This window comes from Heloderma suspectum, chromosome 14 (assembly GCF_057233095.1).
Source record: "Heloderma suspectum isolate Gila_16-S chromosome 14, 16-S_ref, whole genome shotgun sequence".
Classification (NCBI taxonomy): domain Eukaryota; kingdom Metazoa; phylum Chordata; class Lepidosauria; order Squamata; family Helodermatidae; genus Heloderma; species Heloderma suspectum.
Window position 1 is genome coordinate 3967682 of NC_139471.1, and position 24200 is coordinate 3991881.

Here is a 24200-nt window from a genome sequence, read left to right on the forward strand (position 1 = left end):
TTGGCCAAGGGAAGCCTGCAGGCACACCTGACGCGGCTGCCAGAGTCGGGCACCTTGTGCCCGCCGCGTCAAAGCGAAGCCACACCTGCGAGCGCCCCTGGCCACAGCCCCCGTCGCCTCCTGCGAGGGGGGACCATCCGCACCACTCCCCTGAAGGGGGGCTGCACCACCGCAAGGGCGAGGGAGGGGGCAGCCATATGACTCTGCCCCTCAGCCTCCCCTGGCGCCCAGCTGCATGGGCTGCAAAGCCATGTGCTGGCTGGGGAAGTCCGCCAGCTCAGGGCTTCGCTTCTCTTTCTTTAGGTAAATCATCTGCGTTGCCTCCATGAATTTGCAGAAGCTCAGGCCACGTATTATGCGCAGTGCTACCAGTACATGTTGGATCTGCAAAAGCAGCTGGGCAGGTAAGGGGCGGGATGCGCCGCTGTGTGTGTGTGTGTGTGTGTGTGCACGCGCACACACATGCATGCACATTTTTTTGAAATATCCATCTGGAAACGTCTTCTTGGTTCTGCAGCAGCCTTTCCCCTGTCCTGGCTCCCTCCAGATGTGTTGGGCTGCAACTCCCATCATCCCCCAGCCAACAGGGCCAATGGATGTGGGTGCTGGGAGTTGTAGTCCAACACACCTAGACAGCACCAGGTTGGGGGAAGGCCTGGGATAGGGCTATAGCTCCGTGGTGGGCCGCGTGCCTTGCGTGTAAAATGTCCCGGGTGCGATCCTTGCTGTCTCCACTTAAAAGGATCCAGTGGCAGGTGATAGGGTAAGATCTTTCTCCGCCCAAAACTCTGGAAATCTACTGGTGGTCAGACAGTACTGGACTAGTTCAGGGGTGGGCAACGTGTGGCCCACGCCCCCCCCATCATAAAATAATAATAAAATCAAAATGGCACCTGTAGCAGCCATTTTGAAATGCTGGGGGCGGCTTTTCCACCTGCCCTACCTGAGCTCCTTCTTGCTGGGATCTCCTGGAACCGAACCTGGGCGCTCGGCCTGGCCCCACGCGCGCTCCACAACCGAGCTGCACTCCTCCTTGCCGTCTTGACAGTCTTCTTACTAGGAGCTTCCTGTGTTCGTAACTTCTTGATTTGGGGGAAAACCTAAAGCTGGGGAAGATGGTGGCAGAGAAAATGCTGCTTCCTGCTGCTGCATTGCATTGCTTTCTGAAAGTCTCTTTCTCTTTGTGTAAATAGTGCTGTCCATACTGGTGGGTTGAGTGGTAGGAGATCAGCACCGGCACCATAAGAACGTGCAGGGATTTGGGCACACAGACTCAGTACATGCATCACCCCCAGCCCAGGGGACGATATCCTTGACGTGCCGGCCTCCCAACCCTCATTGGAGCCTCTTCTGTTGCTTGGGTGCCTCTAAGGCAGGGGGATCGAACCTCTTTCAGCCCGAGAGCCAAATTCAGTCTTGGAGAAGCTCTCGGGGGCCGCATTCCACCAGTGGGCGGGGCCCAAGGCGAAAGGGAGTGAAACCAGAATATCAAAAATACCTCCAAATGCCAATAGCTTTTAAGGCTCTTACTGCTAGCAGCTAAGCCTTAGGAGAGGCATTTCAACCTTTTAGAACGGGGGTGGAAGGACTCAGGAAAGCCCAGAAGTCACCAAAAGATGGGGAAGAGGTGGGCTGTATTTGGCCCATGGACCTGAGGTCCAACACCCCTGCTCTAAGGCCAATACGGAAAGTTTTGTTGCTGCAGAAAGTCTGTTCACTCGCCGTCTTATGTCTGCTCTTTCCCCCCTGCTTCCAGCTCCAGAGGAGAGATGTAAGTAAGAGATCTGGGTGATTGAGAGCGGGGGGGTGGGGGGAGTGTTTCGTTCTCTCTGCGTTGTCCCTTACAAATACAGCCCTCAAAATATCTTTCCCTCATTGAGTTACAAAAATCCTGAGCAAAATGTGCACTTGAGAAGACGCCCTCTGCACAGACACCTTGATGAAATAGCTTTTTAAGTACTGATGTACCGAATTCCGGTTATGCCTACAGCCAGGCATGTCTGAGCTTGCTCTTGGAGCCAGGGAGCACTGTTGATTTGGAAGATCTCTACCTTGTCCTTCAATCAGATTCCTGATTTCAAAACGTAGTCAGTATTTATTGTTAACATTTATAGACCACCTTACCTGCTAAAAAGCCATCAAGGCAGTGTACAGCAATTTAAAACAAAACCACAAAACAATAAAAAGAATGTTAAGAACACTGAAAACATTAAAACTACATCTTTTAAAAGGCTGCATTGAAAAGATGCCCCTTCGCATCCTTTCTGAAGGCCAAGAAAGCGGAGCTGAATTGTAGCTCCTGAGGGAGCGTGTTCCGCAGTTTGAGAGCGAGTCAGGAGAAAGCCCGTTCATGCATACCTACCTCTGTGGGTCATGGCTCCCTCACAAGGGCCTCTCCTGCAGATCTTAATACCCAGGCAGGTCCAGAGCGAGACAGGCGGTCTCTTCGATAACCAGTGCCTAAGGCAATTAGGGTTTTATAATAAAACAAGTCTTTAAAAAATCATACGGAAGTATACTGAGAACAGCACAAAAAACATAAAACCCGCCAGCCACGATAAAACAAATCAAGCTCAATGAAAAGGGAATGAAAATGGTTTTTAGCTGGCACCAAAATGCCATGGAAGTAGGCACCAGCAGACCCCCTGTGGAGAGGGTTCAACCATCGGGGTGCCACCATTGAGAAGGCCCTTCCCTGGCTAATGCATGTTTGTGAAAATAAATTTCTGTGAATATACATTTGGGTGCAGGTTATTGCTTTGTTAAACAAAATACAATCAGGGGCACCTTCTCCCAAATCTTTTCCCAATCCCCTCAGAGACCCACTGGATGCACATGTTTAGAGAAACTGGAATCTGTGGGATCATAGAGCTGTAGTTGAGCTGCCTCCCAAGAGCTTCTCCTGGCTATTGATATTGGTTTCCTAGGTAATTAAATAAATAAAACTAGAGTTGTTGTAGCTGAAGCATTTTTACGCCACTCCTCAGCCAGAGGTTCCTGGGGCGGCTTACATACAATCAGTAAAACAAGACAGTCCCTGACCCCTGAAGCCTTACAATCTAAAAAAGCCAAGGAAAAAGGGATGGTGAGGGAAGAAGAAAAATGCTTTCTGGAATGGCCCCGCTCTTTCCTCTCGACACCCCGCTGGAATAGCTACTGGTAGTCTTCGCTCGTGTGCGTTTTTACTTTTCGGTTTGTACTGTTCTGTTTTTATGCCTTGAATAAAACTTTGAAAGCTTTACATGCCTTGAACGGAGAAGGGACCATATGAAACTGAAAGGGAGCTGTATATTGTGTGGCAGGATTGGGCGTGGTAACATTTCTCTCTTCAACGCCACGTAGGCTTCCAGGAACATTTGTGGGCAACGCAGAGTCCACATCACCTCCACCAATCACCGCTTCTCCCACTGCTGCTGCCCCCGCCGCCACGGGTCCAGCGGTACCAGTCATCCCAGTGGTGCCCACGATCGTTGGAGCACCCAACTCTGCCCCGGCTGTCGAAGCCCTGACTCCCGGTGATGTGAAGCCCGCTGCCAGCGGGACCCGGAAGGCCCGGGTGCTCTATGACTATGAAGCAGCAGACAGCACTGAACTGTCCCTGCTTTCAGATGAGGTTAGTGGCAGCCCTCGGGGTGGCTGGAGGGAAATGGATTTTCCCAGCAACGATAGATGGTTCCCTGTCCTACTGCACAAAGTCTTTTGGGGTGGCTCGGTCTTGAATGGGCCATTAACGCCCATTCGCTTTCCAAAGGCCTGGTCCTGGTGGAGATGAAAACTGAAAAGACCAACAACAAAAATCGGATGGCGCCACAAACAGGGAGGGACTGCAGATATCAAAAATTTATTGGTAGGATTTATTTGCTAGGAGTTGTCTGTTGATAGGGATCAGCAGCGCTGCCTGCATTTTTGGCCTCTCCTTGGAGACAGTCACGATGAGCAGCTGTGCGTCACAATTTACCGCTGCGTGCAACTGATCTCTCTCTCTCTCTCCCCCCCAGATGATCACTGTGTACAGCCTGCCAGGGATGGACCCAGACTGGCTCATAGGAGAGAGAGGCAATCAGAAAGGCAAGGTCCCCGTCACCTACTTAGAACTGCTTAGTTAAGCATGCCTGGGGAGGGATTCTCCAAGCAAGCCACGCCCCTTCCTGCGTCCTGACCATTTTTTTTGAAAGGCTGACAGCTACTTCATCCGAGACCATTTGCTCTCTCCAGGGTCAGGTTTTTTCTCATGTAATGTTTGGATTAAGGCACAGAGTTGACTTGGAAGCTGCTGGTGGTTTGTTGGGTTGAATTGGGCTGGCGGTGTTGAGCTCCTCTTTTCCGAGGCTTCCAAGACTGAACCTATCCGTCATCCACCCCATTGGGTTTGAGAGTTGGTGGAAACTGGGAGAGGGTGAAAACTTCGATGGATAATCCATCGAAGCCCTTTGAGGTTGGCTAATGGGTGTAATGACAACCTAACCCCCCTTTTTCTCTTCCTGTGCCACTGCTATTCATTTTGGTTCAAACCAAATGGACTTTATCTAGAATTCAGCTATCTTACGCCATGCCTTGGTTTTCTTGCCCATCGTTTCACTAGCCATCTTGGCACATTTATTTTTTCAGTCCTTCTTGCTATCCGATACATTCCACCAGAGTGGGGGCGGGGGGGGTGTATTTCTAGACTGAAGCCAAATACTAAATTCTCCTTCCAAACAGGTTAATAAACTGTGTGCCGATGTGGGGGAAGGATGCAAGCTTTAGAACTCCAGTTGCGTATTTAGAGCCTCTTTGAAGGTAAAATTCACACTCCCTGTATTCATTAGATCAGGGGTGGGAAACTTGTGACTCTCCAGCTGTTTTGGCTGGTGGTGAGGGATAATTGGAATTGTAGGCCAAAACATCCAGGGAGTCATGAATGGCCCACCCCTACAGTCGTTGATTTGGGAAACTCCAAAGAAAATGAGGCACACTCCAGACCGATAATGGTGTGAATCAAACCAGCAGGAACAAAAATTAGTGTTTGGGGCTGAATTAGCAATTTGAAAGCCCTGTGCTGTGATAGCGTTGGGGGGGTTGTATTGTTAAGTTTACAATAGTATCTCTCTTCCCCACCCCTAAAAGAGAATGTTCTGCCTTTTCAATAAACTACATTTATTCTGCCCCCTCATCTGTTTCCTGGCAAGGCTGGACTTGGGGAGTGTCTTACAATAGATCAGGAATGAGTTCAGTTTCTTGGGTTGCCTCTCCTCCTGGGCAATCTGATTTCATGTTTGGAAATTCTCCGCTGGGCTTCCGGTCTGCTCTGCTCCACTTCTGCGCTAGCCGTGACAGGGAGTCACATGAAATGCAGTAACTGGCAGCGCCCCATCCTTGCCTAGGGCTTCTCCACCACCTCTCACCTGGCTCAGGTGTTGAGTAAGCCGTATTTCTTTCTCTGGATGGAGTAGACCCAATCTGTGCAAGCATACTTTTGAGGACAAGAGCTTGGTGCAGGCTCAACCCTTCGTTGGCTTTTCATCAGCCGCTAATCTAGACACAGCTGTGGGAGATGCACCACTTGGGTGGCTTTTGGTTTTGGACTTCCTCGTGAGCCATTTTTGTGGCTTATCATGATGTGAGATTCCTGAGCAGTTCCCCGTTGCACATGATTGATGTTTGCCAATAAACACCTAGCCTGCCCTTCCGTCTTGCTCTTTTTTATGGGCTTCATTTTTCCCCAGCTATTCTCTTTCCATAGGATGTTGCATGGGGGCTCAGAGCAGCTCCAGCAATGCTCAAGCTGCAAACCAAAGCTTTGATGCACAGGAGGACAGGTCTCCTTTGTGTTTACATAGGTAGGCAGGATTTTGACAGATACAGGAGCCCTGCCCCGCAATACAAATAATGGCCAACAGGTGGAAGAAGCCATGGTTTCACTTGCCCTTGGCATCTCGATTTTTAAAAACACTTCTGAGAGATGACGTTGAACTACCTGTAGGTCAGGCTGGTGCTGGGAAATGAAGGAATGAATCATGCATCCCGAGAGATCAGGCCTGACCTTCCTAGCTACCCATGTGCCTGTTCAACACAGGATCCATAGCGCCACTTGCTACCCTCCAGATGTTTCAGCTTACGACTCCCATCAGCCATAGCCAGCATGGCCAATGGTGTGGGATGACGGGAGTTGTTGGCCCAGACATCTGGAGGGCATGACACCAGGTTTGCTCCCTGGTTCCATTTGCGGTAGGTGGGAATGCAGCAAATGTCTTCTGACCATCCTCTAACAGGCTGTTTGCTCATCAAGTAAATGTCGCAGATGTTCCTGTCTGAATGCTAGTCTCTTGCATGGTTTTTCCTTGGGCTTAAGTTCCACTGAAAGCTGTCTTTCTGCCCTCTTCTTTTGGTGTGGTGCTTGTCTGGCAACACCGGACCATGTCAAGAGCACTCTCTACGAGCCCGGCTGCTGGAGTACATTTCCTTGCAAACCTGGCCCTTGGACAGCTGGTAACACCCATCACTCTCTTCTTTTGAGCTTTTCGTATTTTTGTAAAGGTTCCGCTTTTTTCTTTTCTTTAATTTGCTGTGAATTTAAAATGTTTTGGCTGGGGAGCAAGATGTAACCAGAAAGGTCCAATACTCTTGTTACTGCTACCTTTGACTAATAAACTTATACCTGCAACTCACTCCTTTGCTACCTTCCTCCATCCACTTCCTTCCCGTAGGAGTTGAATGACTAGGATATGCGTGATTCAACAGTCCTTTGCAAAGCGTTGTTCAGCCTTCCCCAACCTGGTGCCCTCCAGATGTGTTGGACTACAACTCCCAGCATTCCCCCAGCCAGCAGACCCTGACAGAAGTCCCTTTCTAGTCTGAAGAGCGGCCCCCTGCAGCTCTTGCGTAGTGCAAAGGCTTGATAAACAAAAGGAGGTCCTGATGAAATGGTGGCTTTAGCATGAGCAGTTCGACTGTTCTGAGGAATGAGCATTTCTCGCAGAAACGATGTGGTGGCTGAAGTCCCCCAGGCAGCTGGACCCCTCAGTTTTTCGTGCAATATCCATAATGTTGGTGTATTTTTCGTGAATTGTTCTAAACCGCCCAGAGAGCTTCAGCTGTGGGGCGGTAAGGAAATGAAATTATAATAATAATAATAATAATTATTATTATTATTATTAAATACCACTCTGTAAGTAGGTCAGGGGTCTCATAGATCACTGACTGGAAGCAATGGCTCTCCAGGGCTTCAGGCAGGATTCTTTCCTAGCCCTACCATTAGCCCCATGGTCAGGGATTACTTTTTGCTGCAAGCCATTCTGGCAGGGAGAATTACTCTTTGTACCGTACTGAGTAGAAGCCCGAGCACCTTGTAAGTCTTTGGGAACTCCCACTGCTTCTGAAACCTGCACGGTGAAGCGGCTGAGGAACTAAAGACAACACAGCACCATGATACTTACTGTACCAAAGAAGTTTGATTTCCAGCATTGCTTAGAAACGTTTTTAATCAGTATAAATAGGGAACAATTAGTACAAAAAGTGAGAACAAAGCAATGGAATACTGACTTTAAAACTTGTCCTGAAAGAGGAGGCCCCCTGTAAAAACGTTTCGCCTGCACTCTGCCAACCTGAGCAGCAGTGACTGGTCCAGTTGGTACAACTAAAAAAAGAAGCTGAAAGATGGTCTCAGTGTCCTTTGGCTTCACCAGAAAGGCTGCATCTTTATACCAAGAAGTTAATGCCCAATCCAGGAAAAGGGAGGCGGGAACCACACTTCAAAGCAACATCTCTTCCCTTCCCAGGCCGTACATGAGCAATAAAAGTAAGTAATTGGTTCGCGAAGGCAAAGCCTGATTTACTCATAACACACGGAACAAGCTTTGTCTGGAAAAGGCATTGTTTTTGAACCATTCCACATCCTTTGGGGATGGAAGCCTTCAGTTCTTCCTCCTGGTGGCAGAGGCACAGGGCCCAGCCAAAAGCTGATGAAAACGAACTCTGGTGGTCATCTGGAATCGGAGGCATGGCATTTATCTCTGCACATGCCGGACAAAGGCCTGTACCAGCTGGAAGAGGGGCTCCTGCCCCTCAGGGCCTAACTTGGAGGAGGAAGGTTTCCCTTGTGGAGAAGGGAAGACGCCACCAGCAGGAGAAGAGGGGCTGCCACGGCGGAAATAACGGGACAGGCTGGAGAGGAGAGTGCTCTGAAAAGAAGACACTCTGAGTTAGGTTCCTTGTACTATATACACCAGAAATGCAGAACCTCGGGCCGGGGGAACAAGTGTGGCCCTCTGGGGTTCTCCAGATAGCCCCGCCCCCAACCACCAATCATTTGGTGGTTTCCCAGCTTCCGCGCTGTTTTTTCCACATTCCAAAAGGTTAAAATGGCTCTCCTAAGGTCAAGGCTTAGCAACAGGCAGTAAGAGCTTCAAGGTAAAACAGGCTGGTATTTTAGCCACACCCCTTCTGCCTGTCCCTGTCCACCACTGGAATGTGGCCCCCAAGAGCTTCACTGATGTGGAATTCGGCCCTTGACCCGAAAGGGGTTCAACACCCGTGATATACACCATCTGGAAGTGTGCTATTTACTTGGGGCTCGGTTTGACCCCCACGCGTGGGAAAAGAAATGCTCTTCCGAAGGGCACATGCTTCCTAATTGTTCAGGTCTACTCCTATTAATGCATCCCTTGAGTTTTAATTCTTGGGGGTTTAATGCAAGGCATCTAGCTCCTTACCAGCTCGGAGCTGAGCTCCTGTTTCATTCTCTGCTTGTCTCGTGGGTGCACAGCAGGGTCCTTCAAATATCGGACAGCCTGAGAGATGAGCAGGTAGAAACAGTTTTCCATTGTAAACATAAGGAGAGACCTGGAGAAGGAGGAGACGTAAAAATAAAAAATTAAAATTAAAAAACAGCACAGAACTCAGCAGTGATGAAACTTAAGCCAGCCTCCCCCAACCAGATGTGTTGGACTACAACTCCTAGCATCTCACAGCGAGCATGCTGGGAGTTGTAGTCCAACGTATCTGTGGGGCACCAGATTAGGAAGGCTGTTGGAGGAGAAGGAGGAGACGAAGGGGCCATAGTTTAGTCAAAGGTCAGCAGACATCAGGCTTCTTAGATCTACTTTGTTCCCCCCCCCCCCCCCCAATATACTGGAACTCCCAAGAGTTCTTCCAAGAGTTCACTTCCAGAACTGAATGGAGCTTACACAGGAGTCCGCTCCTAGTTACCCCAAGCTTCCTTCATTTTAGGTGGGAAAAGTCATTTGGTTGTTGCTATTGTTAAACGACAGGTAAAAAAAAAACCCTTGATGCTCTGACCTGGATTCCTGCTTTGAGCAGGGGGTTGGACTCGATGGTCTTTTAGGCCCCTTCCAACCCTACCATTCTATGATTCTACTCCACATCACCCAGACGTCTACCAACCGACCCCAATCTACCTTCTACCCACCTCTGGCTTAGTGGCAGATGGAGCAGAGGCTTTGTGGTTAGATGATCCCACTCAGTTCCATCCACAGCATCTCTGTTTAAAAGGGCCTCAGCTAAGAAAACGCCTGTCTGAGATCTGGCAGAGCTGCTGCCACTCAAAAGAAACAATACTAACTAAGCTAGGTAGACCTGCAGAAGAAACGATACCAGGCTATATGGGCCTACAGGCTGAGAGCATAAAGGCAGCTTCATATGTCTGTGCGACCTGTACTAATGGTCAATCCCATCTTGAAGTTCTGACGTGGATTTCAGTTCCTCAGGTGAGGGTCAACATCGCCACCACATACGTGTGAGATGTCACACCTGTGGGTAGGTGAAAAATTAACAGTAACTGTACTTCTGTCCCTGGGCATTAAAACGATTCCTTAGAGGATCACTTCTCAAGTGCCAGCATGGTGCCAGACCTGCTGATGAACAAATCTTGTTGCTTTAGCAACCCAGTCTTTCCGAACCTAGCATCCTCCAGAGGTTTGGACTACAACTCCCGGCATTCCTCACCATAGGCCATGCTGGCTAGGGCTGATGGGGGTTGAAATCCAAAACATACGGACAGCACCAGATTGGGGAAGGCTAGACTAACGAAGAAAGTTTCAGGGAGAAGCTACTTAGAGCGCAATCCTAGGCATGTTTGGACAGAAAAAAAACTCCTACAACTCCCAGTATTCCCCAGCCAGCATAGCTAGGGAATGCTGTGGGCTGTGGGGGGAAAGACTCTCAAAACCTCTATTTCTTTGTTCCAGGGGGTAGTAAAGGAATCCGGGTACTTACTTGAGCGTCTTATTTCCCTCCTGCTGGGTGCCCAGTCCTGCAGCCAGGGTGAAAGGCTCCTTCTTCTTATCCAGCTTTGGGAGAAGGAAAAGCATAGCTGAAGACTGGAGGAGGTGTACAGCCAGGGTCGCTGGCACACTATACAATTCCATGTCAGCACAGTATTTGGAACTGAACGTTCAATTCAGCTTTCGCTAAAAAAAAAGTCTCCAGAAAAACCTTTGTGGGCCTGTTACATCCGAGAGAGGTATAGTGGCTTGGCTCCCTTCCCACCCTAGCTAATTCATCTGGGAAAGGGAAGGTACAAGGTGTCCAGACCAAACCATAGATAGTGTGTGTGTGGGGGGGAGACACCTTCCCACTAAAGAGATAACGCTGCTTCTCATTGGCATGGCCCTGCCTGTGGAGGACATGGGAAGTCTACGCTGCCTCGAGGACTATGTTTACTGGAAAGGTGAGGTAGCCAGCCTCTCCACTGGAGGAGAAATACTGCTGTTCCTACTTGCCTAATGGCTGAAGGTCAGAATTTCTAGACAAGGTCTCCAGAAGACAATTTTAATGGATAGGCAGGCTCACAAAGGCAATCCCAGACAAATTGGGGGCTCAAGCACAATTCTTGGTGCAAAGGCCGGCCTGTCCCTCCCTCTCCCACAACCTGTTCCTTTTCTCTGCCTTTCAGCACAGGGCTGCTGCTAGTCCGAGTTCTCCAAGGGAGTGCGCAACCTCCTTAGGTTTCCACCATGTCCCATCTTCCCCTTGCCCTTCAGCAGCAACTCCAGGAGCCATCCAGGCACTCTGGTGCTATGGGGCCCTCTCTAGCCCTGTCCACATGGGTTCCCTCTGGTTTCTTACCTCCCCGAGCATGTTGAGGGCCACGTTGACGGTGGCCAGGAGGGTCCCAAAGGAGGGGGCCACCTCAGAATCAAAGGCAGGGGTCGTGAAGCTCAACATGAAAAGCATGTTGTACTCAGCAAGGTCCAGCGACTGCAAGAGAAAGCAGGATCAAAACATATGGATTCCAAAGTAGGTATTCTCATGAGACTACAGCAGCACTGGGGAACCTGGGAAGGTTCCCAATCCAGCCCACGGAGGAACCTCTGCCGATCCCGCCCCTTCCATGACGTCCTCCCCGCCCACTTTGACATTTCTCTGTGCAGAGAGAGGCACAGCGTTCTATGCCCCTCTTTGCACAGACAACAGGACTCAGAAGGTGCTTGGACCAGTTTCCTTCGCGTGCTGGCTGAGTCCCCTTGTGCACCCTCCCAACGGGTAGGGAGAGGCATGCGGAGGAGATGCCCGACTTGTGCCAGCCTCCCCAGATGGCCACGCCCCCTCCCTTCCCCTGGCCCCACCCACTCTCCCCAACCCTTGATCCTGTGCTGCCGTCCCAGCTTTTGTGCATTTCCCCTGCTTCGAGAAGTCTGAAATGCCTCTGCAAAGGCTTGGCTCCTGGCAGGAAGAGCTTTAAGCTGCAGCAGCCTGATATTTTGGCCCTGCGCACCACTGAAATGCAGCCCTCGAGGGCTTTCACAGAAGGGAACCTGGCCCGCAGGGTACAAGAGGCTCAACACCCCTGGCCTAGAGAATGCCTGGCTAGGAGCCCGCCGGGGAGCTGTGCAGTCTTGAGTTCCAGCACAGAACAGTGGGACATCAACGTAAATAAAGCAGGCGCTGGGGCCGCACCTGGTCGAGGAGGATCTGGCAGATATCCGGGGTGAAGTGGCGCAAAGCGGCTAGAGATTTGCTGAGGATTTTCAGGAGGCTGTACTGCACCAGGTGCAGGGCCTTATGCTGCGCCGCCTCCGTCTCGGGGCTCGGCAGCTTGGCGGGGGCCTGTGAAGGCCTCTGGGCGCGGGGCGTGACTGCCGACGGGAGGGGCTCGCCGTTCTTGGTCTGGAAAGAAGCCACAGGAAGAGAAGCACACAGGTGAGAGGACAGAACACGCATGCCTTTGCGTGAAAACCGTCATCGGCGCAGAGGGGGCCTGCACATGGCGTGGGGCTGCGGGACACAGGCTGCGAGTGCAGATCCTGTGCTTGCCAGACTTCCTGCCCACAAAGCCCGACTCCCTCCAACAAGGCTTAAGCAGGACTGGGAATGATGAAAGCAGAATCCGTACCCTCGCTGCTCTGCACTGCCAAAGCTGCAAGCAGAATCCACAGCGCATGCAAACATCTGTCCATCTTTTGTAAATAATTCCAGGTGCAGAACTTGGATTTTATTTTTTTAGTCGAGAAGACACCCGCGCGCACACCACAGCACTTGGTGCCAATCAGCGGCGGCTCACGGAGAAAGGATTTGTTGGATACACTTTCGTACTTGAACCTTGTTTGGGGGTTTCAAGGGAAGGATAAAAGGCCTGAGTATATATTCTGGCCCTGCCTGTATGTTTGAGTCTGATTCAAGGTGCTGGTTTTAATCTATAAAACAGCCTTTCCAAACCTGCTGCCCTCCACTTCTGTTGGACTACAACTCCCAGCATTCCCCAGCATGCTGGGAGTTGTAGTCTAACACATCTGGAGGTTAGGGAAGGCTGCTATAAAGCCTTATATGGCTTGGGACTGCAATACCGGATGCAGCGCTTCTCCTGGTGTGAATCTACCCACACCTTACGGTCAGCATCGAAGGCCCTCCTCTGAGGGAGGTTCAGAGGATGGCAATGAGCGAGGGCCTTCTTGGTGGTAGCCCCTTCTCAGTGAGGCCTGCCTGGCGCCAAATTTTCATCTTTTCTCTATTCCCAGGCATTTGACAGCTGTGAGCTCTGTAACGCATCAGCTGAATTATTTAAGGTTGTCACTGATGTCATGGTATTCTATTGAGCGCTGTTTTTAGCCTTTTAAATTGTTCTACATTCTTGTATGTTTTAATTTTGTTGGACGTCACCTTGGTCTTCTTTGTTTTGTTTTTAGGAAAGCATCTAATGTATTTAATAAATAAATAAATAAATAAATAAATAAATAAATAAAATAATAATAATAATAATAATAATAATAATAATAATAATAATAATAATAATAATAATAATAGAAGGCCGAGTTCTCCCTGGGGTGGTCAACCTGTGTCTGAGCTGTGCTATTTCAGACTGAAAGTAAAGGCTCAGAGGAGTGAATATTCCTCCAAACAAGAACGACTCCACCTAGAAAACGAACATGCCAGGAAGAATGGTTCTGACATGGGCGTCTCCCTTGAGATGTTTATTTTCTATGTGTGTGGATTTTTTGGTGCTTTGGAACAGCATTCCGTGACGCGCGGCCTCCGCTGCTGTCTGAAGCGGTGCCGCCCAACCATCGATCGACCACCTCAGCCAGTTCCAGTGCTCACCTGCAAATAGTGCTGAAGCATTTTGCGGCTGTGGAGCAGTGAGGTACAGGCCTGGCACAGGTAACACAGGTTCACCTGAAACACAGGGGAAAGCGACTCTGACAAATCTTCCAGCAAATGTAAAATGAAGCCAGCCATCCCTTGAGGATGGTGAACAACAGCTGGACCCGAAGCGCCCACATTCAAATGTCAGACTGCCGCCTTGCAGAAGACATCCCTGCTCAGCCTCAAACTCCCATCTGTAAAGCGGATATGGAGATGAGTGGTTTCACAAGGGAAAGTAAAGCAGTGGTAGGGAACCTCTTTCAGCCCCGGGGCCACATTCCAGTGGTGGGCAGGGCAGAAGGCAAAAGGGACAGGGCCAAAATACGATAACTAAAGGTCTTTCTGCCAGTCACTAAGCCTTAGGAGAGGCATTTCAACCTTATAAAATGGGGGTGGGGGGAGAGTCACGAAAGCCAGGAAACCACCGAACGACTGACGGTGGGGGAGAAGGGGTAGGGCACAGGGAAAGGGGCATGGCTATGGGCCTGATTCGGACCCCAGGACAGGTGGATTTGGCCGCCAGGCTTGAGGTTCCAAACATCTAATATAAAAGAGAAGGCCCAATAGTCTCCGTTATTACAATATGCACGCAGCAGCCCCTGGCAAGCTGGCTTTCTCTGTCAGAGGCACTGCTCTGTCCCTTTCTTGTACAATGCAGGAATTCAGGAACACAGACGACAGGCTCTCCCTACCTGCACGTCTCTCAGGAGCTGGGGTAGGTGGAAATGCCATTCCTTCATGAAGTTAGAAAGCTGAAGAATGAATCCTACAGTATGATCAGCTTCTTCAAGGCAGGCCAGGCTCTGGACTGTCCGGACTGCATTCAGGCACTGGGAAGAGAAGAACAGAGGCCATCAGAGCAGGAAGATGAAACAGCAGAGACCTTCAGAGCAGGAACGTCTCGCCTCCTCTGTGCCCTCGATACACACACAAAAAGTGTGCTGACAACAAAGGCTGTAGGAATACGGAAGCATCTCCACCTTCTCCCATACATTCTAACAAGACATCTTGTCTGCCCCCACCCATTATCTCCCACCTCCTGCAATCAAACTCCACTTTCTTTTGATAAGGTCCAAACGTTGCTCTGTTCTTGCAGCTTTTCAGAAAGAAAACAAGGCCTCCCACTTATGAAAGGCTTATCAAATGCTGCCGTACACTGCACTGTTATTCAGTATTTGTTATTCAGTATTTGTTATTAATTTTGTTGTTCCTGTTTTGTTGTTAATTCCTGGAAAGCTGCTTCACATTTTGGAGACATGACTTACAAATATCGTAAGCAAATTAAACCCATTCATGACAACACACCTGGAGGATCCTCTCTTGGTGGACACCCACGAAGTCCAAAGCATCGGTTAGGAAGTTGTATCGGAGGGTCTTCAGAAGGCGCTCCATCAGTGATATGGAAAGGCGATAGACTCCAGGCCATGAGGGGGCATCCAGAGACTTCCGAGATGATGCCGGCACCTGCACAGGCAATCCGGGAGACCAATTATTGGCACAGGGATCTCACAGAACAAGCGAGCCTTACTACTAATGCAGCTAGATTTTTCCAGGGATATTACTGTGAATACGTGGCGATAATTGCCTATTTTTTCCCTGCCTCTACTTCCCTCCACTCACACTGTAGTATTCCTTGGGTCAAATTTTAGATGTGTGTGTGTGTCTGTCTGTGCCATAGCTCCAAGACTGAGAAACCTAGACACCTGCAACTTAGGATGCATACCAAGGGGACCTTAGGGGAGTCTACCTCAGGGTTATTTTGTTTTTAAAATGCATTAATTAATTTTAATGACTTTAAATGTGTCCATGCAGTTGAAGCCTGCAGTAACACCTTCAGTCACTAGGGGTAGATGTCCCTTAACAGCACACAGCTTTGCATCCATGCAGTCTGAAGCCAGGGGAGATCTGTAGGCCGAAGGACAGAGTTATAGGCCTGCCCGCTCCACTGTGTTGTGGGGCAGCTCCCTCCCTCTGGAACGGAGTGGACAGACCCCTCCCTCCGCAGGCTGTAGGGGTACACCATGGCAGGGGCCATAGCTAGGGGCACCAACAGGCATGGCTTCACTCAGACAGGGCGGGCACAATGTGTCCGACTCTGACAGCTGCATACGCTTGCTTAAAGTCTTTGCTGTATCAAAGTAAGGGCTATTCCAACCCATGTGACATCGGGTCCCATTTGCTAGTATGAGTAATAAAGACGTTGGTGATACACTAGAAGGCCCTTCTGCTCCACTGTGGCAGTAAGAGGAATCCAGACAAAGTAGGCAACCCACCACAAAGGGTGGCAGAGAAGAGCCACTCACCTGACCTGCTCCATTACTGCTCAACTGGTACACGCTCAAGAGGGGCAAACAGATGCTCTGCATGATGCCAGCTCCAGCAATAGCTGCTGCCCCCTGCAAGGAATAGATCCATCACTGTTGGAAGAAACTCCGCCTCTGGCGAGGTGGGGATAATAATCAAAGCGTCCCCAGATTTCTCAGTGCAATTAAAATTCCTGCACCCTGACAGCCCAGCTGGTACAATTCACCCCCTTGCCAATACTCTCCTCTTCACTGAAATCTATCCATGAGGTTGGCGTGATACACGCACTCACTCTCCGCCTTTTATTATCATCTGTCACTTTCCGCCTTTTGTTTTCATCACCATTATGTATCATTAATAGCAGTACTTTAAAACAGTGCAAAGTGCTTATTGATTCAGACCCCCTTATATTGATCCTCACAGCCGCTACCTACCACTGAAGACCAGGGGCAAGCAGCAATGGAGGGCCAGCGCCTTGGCATGAAATGCAGAGAGTGACAATCGCGTTAGCAGCGGCCGTTCACAGAGCAGTCACCGCTGATAATACAAGCCACCTGGCTCAAGGTAAGCTAATTAAGACATGCCATGTTACAATTTTAAAAATCCTTTCTCCCAATTCAAGCCTCCAGCGTTACAATTAAACCCACTGATGAATTCTAACTCACAAGACGTGCACTAATTGGCTTACCTCGTGCCAGGGTATTTGTGTTATCAGCAGCAACTGCACTCTGAATGACCACTGCTAATAATGCGATTGGCACTTGCTGGATTCCACTCCCTTCTCACCTCTCAGCTTACGGTTCTTTCCCCACCATCACCATCACCTATATCAACCTGAAACTCTCGGTAAAGCTCCATGAAGTGAGCTAGTCTGCGAAAGCATATACCTGAATAAATTGGTTAGTCTTTACGGTGCCACAAGGCTTTTTGTTTGTTTTAGCTGCAACAGAAAAACGTCTCCCTATCCACTTTCTCCACACCATGCATCGTTTTGTACACCATCATCGTGTCTCCCCTTACTTGCCTTTTTTCTAAGCTCAATGCCTCAGGTCTCTGCATTGCGCTCCACCCCCAACTCTGAACATTTCCCAAATGGGCCCTGCATACACTTTTGCAGCTCATGAATGTGGCTGCCAAATTGGACCAGGGGGCATTTCAGCCCAACACTACAGGGTGCTGTGAGTCAGCGAAACAGCATGTCAAAGGGACAAAGCTTTTGTGCCTCTCACCTGTTGGGTCCTGGCCAAAGTCAGCAGGAGGTGCAACGAGGCTTCTGTGAAGTGGAGGTTCTGCTTGACCCGTAAGCTGATCTCCAGGGTGCTGAAGAGAGCCGGCAGGATCGGGATCTTGCGGGTGACTTGCAGCCAGTAATCTCCATCCTCGTCCACTTCGCAGAGCTCCTTGGCCAGGTGAAGTCCCAGCACACACACCTGCCAGGAGGAAGAGGAGCACACCAGGGCAGGGGAAAGGCAGGCAGGGTCACTAGGGGAGCCTCTGGAAGTAATGCTACTGGCAACCAGCCCTTCCTGAGGCTCGTCTTCACTTCGTTCTCATTGAACAACAGCATCTTTACAACAATGGGGTAGACATCAACAAAAGCATTGTGGAGGAACATCTTTGGGTGAGGGAGGCAGTTCTGCTGCCAAACTGCTAAACAAGCAATTATAAAATGAGAGAGAGAGAACAATTAGGGATGTTCAGTTTGGAGAAAAGTGAAAATCATGGGGTTTTCTGGCGGATGTTTGAGATTGTCTTCAAACAACGCTTAAAATGGGAACCGCCTTTCCAGAAACGGGGGGCGGGGGGGGGGGCTGTTCACACCCAGTCTAATATCCTCAGTTTGTGTTGCTATTTTGTTGAATGTCAGATGGTCCCAATCTCTTACTGAGCCAATTCCAAAACGGTGGAAGCCCTGAATTTTTTTTCTTTGCCACTGGTTAAGTTCTGCTGTCTTTAAATCATCCACTTCCAACCTAGGAATGCCCCAAAGTGGCTGGGAATTGTGGGAGTTGCAGCCCAACACATCTGGAAGTCACCAGGTTGGATACAGGTGATTTACATGATGTTTTTCCTCTATTATGCACTGTCTTTAACCAAATGTCCTCATCTGTTCAAAGCTGACTGTTGTTCTGGTGGCCATTCGGGGATCTTTCCTTGTTCCAGAAGGTTGGTTGCTTGCCTGCCTACACTTGGGGCCACCCCTTCCGCATACTGGCTCAGCCCTCTCTCTCAGACCAGATCCCAGACGGAAAACATGCAGTCTTCCTATTTAAATGGGAGACAACTCAGAGGTGACATCCAAGAACGCTGCCCCTGCATCACTTTCTTTCCTGCTTTTACCCCATTGTCATGACGAGAGTTTTCCTTGATTATTTGCTTCTGCCCTCCATTCCAACTCACCCAAAAGAAATGGGTTGCAAGCTATTTATAATTCGCTTCAGAGACTGTGATGACAAAACCAGCTTTCCCCAACCTGGTGCCCTCCAGATGTGTTGGACTACAACTCTCAGCATCCCCCAGCCAGCAGGGCCGATGGATGTGGGTGCTAACAGAAGCTAAAACAATGCACAGTAGTTGCTTTGCACAGTAGCTGTTTGATTTGTATCTTCTAACTGATAAAGGATGTTTCTTTCTGTACTGTGAGAAACTTATTTTGCTGCCAAGAGAGAAAGCCCCGCCTCGCTCCTCTGGGTAAAGGGAGGGGTGTTTTCTGACAGTTTGAAAACTAAATGATGAGACCAGGCCCTATAAATCCTGAGCAGGTTGGCCTGCTACCTGTTCTCGTCCGAGAGGGGGAAGACGTGCCACCTGCTCAGATAACCAGCTGCACAGGACGACAGCAGTGGCTCCCCTGGGAACCAGAGTGGCTGAACCGAGAGTTGGATGTATATAAGCTCTCTTTGCTTTTGCTTTCTCTTAATCAATTTTCTATCAATAAACTGTTATTCTTTCACACAAGTGGACTTGAGTCATACTGGTATCCTCGAACCTGTTTAAAGTGTGGGTCCTGGGTGCACTGGGCCCTGGTTTAAGACACGTGCACCATAGCAGCCATTTATGAATGGACAAGCCCCACCCCCACAGCAGGCATTTTGTGAGAGCACCCATGACACTCTCACAATTTCAGATGAATAAAAATGAATATATAAATAAAAATGAATATATAAATGAATAAAATACATTTTTAATTTTGCCACTTCTTGATGTCATTCTTCGTTCTCACCGTCGTTTTTTAAAATATTGCTCATTTTAAGGAATGTTATAAATCACTTGCCCCGTCTCGCTGGTCCTTCTGTTTATGCCGGGAGGCATCGTCCGTCTCCATGCTGTCTTTGTCTTCCGCGGAGTCTCCGGAGGTCAGGCAGTGCCGCGTCTGGTCAAAGAGGGCAATGAATTCCTCTTGGAGCGTCACACACACGCTCAATACCAGCTGGGGATACTGGGGAATCTCACTCACTGTAACACACACATATACACACCCCAGTTTGATACGGAACAGAGACAAGCAGGAAAATGAACATGCTACGAAGCAGCCCGAGTTGGAACAAAGCCCTTTCTGACTCTTAAGTGAGAGATAAGGGGAAAAGAAAGACGCCCTCCAGTTCCATCAGCGCGCATGGTGTTTTACAGAGGAACAACAAATGGATAGGCCTCTGCCCCAAGCAACTTGCCATCTAAAATTCGCCAGAGGGTTCAAGTTCAGCTCCCATAATCCCTGACCCTGCTGGCTGGGATCTGTGGGAGTTGTAGCCCAAAATACCTGGAGGGCACCAGATTGCCCGCTCCCAACTAGGCAGTTGTGCCAAAAGGTCCTCTGCTCAGACATTACGGGAAAGAGCAAAACTGGAGCCATGTGGGAGCTCATCTCTGCATCAGCTCCCCATCAGCAACCTCTTACCTTCCACCTCTTTCATCTGCAGGACCGTGATGAGCGCAGAGAACACTTTGGCTTTGGTCTTTTCCACCATCTGCTGATCAGCCTGTAGCACGCCATCCAGGATCTGCGTCAAGGAATTTATGATTTTATCTACAAAGCCCAACTCGCTGACAACAGGGCCGGGGAAAAAGCAAAAAAAAAAAGGGAAGAGAAGCTCTTAAGAGACCTTGTTATAGCACATCACATTGTGTCTGCTCTGGGCTGGTCACGGCCTCGTGGGACATTCAGAGGGTTTGGTTGGAAGAGAACAGTGCAGGGCAACAGCAGGGACTCCAGCAGGCACAACTCCAGATACTAGAGGGGAGGTTCTAGTGCAGCCGTCCTCCAGCGCGGTGCTCCATCATCCCCAGCCAGCATGGGCAACAACTTGGTGGCTGGAGGTAATGGGAGTTGTAGTCCATCACATCCAGAGGGAAGCAGGTTGGGGGAGGCTGTTCTAGCAGGTCGTGCTTCTTCTCTCAGAGAAGGACTCCTTTTCGATGGTTTATAACTTTTATTTTTATTCATCGTCATTTTCATGGCACTTCGTAATTTGCCAATGGCACGACCATTCTCTTGAGCAGAGAGCACGGCCCAAATCAGCACCCAGTTGCCACCATTGCAAGTTTTTTTGTGTAGTCCCTCCACTTTGGAAAAGGTTGAAATGCCTCTCCTAAGGCTTAGTTACTGGCAGGAAGAGCTTTCCACTAAACTACGCTGGTGCTTTTGTCCTGCCCTTTCTGCCTTCGGGCACCGCCCAGCATTAGAATGTGGCCCCCGAGAGCTTCTGCAAACAGAATGTGGCCCTCAGGCTGAAAGAGGTTCCTCACCTCTGCCATAAAAGTTGCTGTTGTCGCCACTGCAATAATACCAAAATTCACAGCACTGTTTTGCTTCTCAAGCTAAGGCTATAGCAACATACCACCCCACCCCAACCCCCCTGTGCTCTCACTCTCTTTAGCAGATCTCCAATACAACGCCTGGGGATAGAGGAACAGAGAAGCTCCCTTAAAGCAAGTCAGAGCATCGGTCTATCTAGCTCAGTATTGCCTACATCAGGGACGCACTCAAAACGGCTGAGAAACTTGAGAAACAAATTTGAGAAACAGTGCTGGGCCCCACCACAAAATGGCCACAATGGCAAAGGACGAGTGACCTGCCCAAAAGACTGAGTACAAGGCAGAGGTGGGCCTGAGCCCCAACACACTAAACAACTCCTTTAAACCCACAGTTTTCAGTACCAACAGAAATTTCTTTTGCAACAATCCTAGTTGCTGGTAAGAAAATGCGTTAACTTTTTTCTTAAGTGGGAGGGGTAGGGTGTCCAGCGGTGCATTGCTGCCTGTGGGCACCACGTCGCCTAACACTGGTCTACACTGCACTGACTGGCAGTGGCCCTCCAAGGTTGCAGAGAATGGGCTCTTTCTTTCCCCAGTCCTGCCTGGAGATGTTCGGGACTGAACCTGGTACCTTTTGCATGCAAAATAGTGCTCTCCCACTGACCTACGACCTCTCGCCTAAGATACCTACCTCTTCCACTGCCTCAGCAGGATCAACAGAAGGGTGCACAGCATGGATCCTAACTGTAGGCAGCGCATGGAAGTGGGAACCAGCATCTATGGAGAGATTTATTTATTTGTTATGGAGTTAGAAGACTTGAATACTGCCTTGCAGTATAAAGTTTCCAAAGCAGCGCAGCCCATGAAACTGCCACAATCAAACCTTAAACAGATCACAAAATAATTTCTTTTAAAAATACAATATAAAACAGCCAATCAGCCCATGGGGGCGCGGGGGAGGGGGGCGGTGGAAAGCATTTTAGATTATTTCCATATGTACAGTCAGGGCCAGAAATATTGGAACAAGGATAACTGTTTTGGCAGTTGGCCTCTGCACACCACCACACTGAAGTTGAAAGGAAACACACCCAGATGGGAGCAAAGTCAGGACTTTCAGCTGTAATGCAAGGGGTGTGACAAAAGTGGGGCACTAACCATTCAGGAAGTACAGCCAGTGGCATACACACACCCCCATCGTTGGTGGCTCATAAGTAATGGAACAAACCAACATCATTTCAAACTTAAGGATCGCCTTTAATACCTGGATGAAAATCCTTTGCAGTCAATGACTGCCTGAAGTCTGGAACCCATGGACGTGACCAAATGCTGAGTTTCCTCCCTCGAGATGCTTTGCCAGGCCTTTACTGCAGCTGCCTTCAGCTGCTGCTTGTTTGTGGGTCTTTCTGCCTTCAGTCTTGTCTTCAGTAAGTGAAAAGCATGCTCTATTGGGCTGAGATCAGGTGATGGACTTGGCCATTGAAGAACATCCCACTTCTTTGCCTTGAGAAACTCTTGGGTAGCTTTTGCTGTATGTTTTGGGTCATTATCCATCTGCAATGAAGCGGCAACCTATCAGTTTGGCAGCATTTGGCTGAATCTGAGCAGAAGGTATAGCCCTATACGCTTCAGAATTCATCCTGCTGCTTTTATCAGCAGTCAGGTCATCAATAAACACCAGTGGCCTGGTTCCACTGGCGGCCATACATGCCCATGCCATAACACTGCCTCCACCATGTTTGACAGATGATGTGGTATACCTTGGATCATGAGCTGTTCCTTTCCTTCTCCATACTTTTCTCTTCCCATCATTCTGGTACAAGGTAATCTTGGTTTCATCAGTCCAAAGAATCTTATTCCAGAACTGGGCAGGCTTTTTTAGGTGTTTGCTGGCAAAGGCTAATCTGGCCTTTCGGTTCTTGAGAGTTACCAGTGGTTTGCACCTTGTTGTAAAGCCTCTGTATTTACATTCATAAAGCCGTCACTTGACTGTAGATGTTGACAATGACATGCCTACCTCCACAAGAGTGTTCTTGACCTGGCTAGATGTTGTGAAAGGGTTCCTCTTCACCATGAGCAGCATTCTGCGGTCATCCACTTTAGTTGTCTTCCAGGCCTTTTGCTGTTGCTGAGCTTGCCAGTTAATTCCTTCTTTTTCAGGATGTTCCAAACTGTTGTGTTGGCCACTCCCACTGTTTTTGCTATCTCTCTGATGGGTTCATTTTGTTTCCTCAGCCTAATGATGGCCTCCTTCACTCGCATGGACACCTCTTTGGACCTCATGTTGGGAGTTCCAGTGAACAGCTACCAAATGCAAATGTGACACTCAGAACCACCTCCATGCCTTTTATCTGCCATGGGGTACCCAGGAAACAGGCCACACCTGGCCATGCAGCTGCTTGTCAGCCATTTGTTCCATTACTTATGAGCCACCAATGATGGGTGTTTGTGTATGCCACTGGCTGTACTTCCTGAATGGTTAGTTCCCCACTTTTGTCCAACCCCTTGAATTTCAGCTGAAAGTCCTGACACCCTGGCTCCCATCTGGGTGTGTTTCCTTTCAACTTGAGAGTTACCAGTGGTTTGCACCTTGTTGTAAAGCCTCTGTGGTGGTGTACGGAGGCCAACTGCCAAAACAGTTATCCTTGTTCCAATATTTCTGGCCCTGACTGTATAACAGAAAAGATCTTAGCTTGCTTCAGGACAGAAGGGAGCGACGTGGGCATCTCAAAGGAGGATGTTCCAAACTTCCAGGGCTATAACAGAAAAGGCCCTGTGTTTTCTGAGCCCCTTCACCCCAGGTGAAGAGGACAACTGTTTGTGCCTTCCAACTGCCACCGGTCCCAACATTTCTCTTGAGGGTGCTTGTTTACATACAGCCTAAAAGGAAAATGAGTGGGGCACAATGCATTACAGCAGGGATGATGAACCTCTTTCAGCCCGAGGGCTGCATTCATTTTGGAGAACCTCTCAGGGGCTGCATTCCAGTGGTGGGTTGGGCCAAAGTAAAAAAGGTCAGGGCTGAAAGCACCAGCACAGTTCAGCTGAAAGCTCTTCCAGCCAGTTACTAAGCATCATGTTGGGAATTCCAGTGAACAGCTACCAAATGCAAATGTAACACTCAGAACCACCTCCATGCAAGTCAACCTTTTAGAATTGAGAGGCATGTCAACCTTTTAGAATTGAGGACTGCACGAACCACCAAACCACTAAACCAGTGGGGAAAAGGGACTGGAGCCAGGGGAAGGGAATGTGGCTATCTGGGGAACCCCAGAGGTCCGGACTGGGACCCTGGGTCTGAGGTTCTCACCCCTGCTTTACGGGCAGCTGGGAAGCAACTACACAGGACCAAAACCCTGTAAAAACAGAGAAGCCTATGGAAGTCCTCATCTGTCCAGTTGCACAGGATCAACTCAAGGAATGGAGACATGAAGATTTGTCTCTTGTACGAATTGAGGAGCAACTTCAGCTGACGCTACCTTTTGGGACAAGACACACAACTGGAGGTCATGGGGAGGAATTCATAGCCCTTTCCTAGCTACTGTCTGTGCCTGCCCCTCACTTTG

General features: G+C 49.3%; 2 protein-coding genes across 5 annotated transcripts in view; one reads left to right on the forward strand and one right to left on the reverse strand.

The window, feature by feature from the left end:
- Positions 1-6648, forward strand: part of SH3GLB2 (SH3 domain containing GRB2 like, endophilin B2) — a 68628-nt gene extending 61980 nt beyond the window's left edge. For 2 of the 3 annotated variants that reach the window (XM_084820679.1, XM_084820680.1), the window contains 3 exons: positions 304-404; positions 3343-3613; positions 3999-6646. In XM_084820679.1, coding sequence (XP_084676805.1) covers positions 304-404; positions 3343-3613; positions 3999-4106 — 480 coding nt within the window. In that variant the 3' untranslated portion in view covers positions 4107-6646. Of the gene's footprint in view, positions 1-303; positions 405-3342; positions 3614-3998 lie in introns of all 3 variants that reach the window. The other variant, XM_084820678.1, reaches the window with a different exon arrangement.
- Positions 6649-7869: 1221 nt separating this feature from the next.
- The window catches only part of NUP188 (nucleoporin 188), a 55061-nt gene continuing 38730 nt past the window's right edge, over positions 7870-24200 (reverse strand). For both annotated transcript variants that reach the window (XM_084820670.1, XM_084820669.1), the window contains exons 32-44: positions 21329-21414; positions 19781-19926; positions 19157-19338; positions 17112-17312; positions 15882-15974; positions 14884-15042; positions 14271-14408; positions 13534-13608; positions 11896-12105; positions 11065-11196; positions 10213-10286; positions 8691-8820; positions 7870-8159 (exon numbers count right to left, since the gene is read on the reverse strand). In XM_084820670.1, coding sequence (XP_084676796.1) covers positions 7986-8159; positions 8691-8820; positions 10213-10286; positions 11065-11196; positions 11896-12105; positions 13534-13608; positions 14271-14408; positions 14884-15042; positions 15882-15974; positions 17112-17312; positions 19157-19338; positions 19781-19926; positions 21329-21414 — 1800 coding nt within the window. In that variant the 3' untranslated portion in view covers positions 7870-7985. The remainder of the gene's footprint in view (positions 8160-8690; positions 8821-10212; positions 10287-11064; positions 11197-11895; positions 12106-13533; positions 13609-14270; positions 14409-14883; positions 15043-15881; positions 15975-17111; positions 17313-19156; positions 19339-19780; positions 19927-21328; positions 21415-24200) is intronic.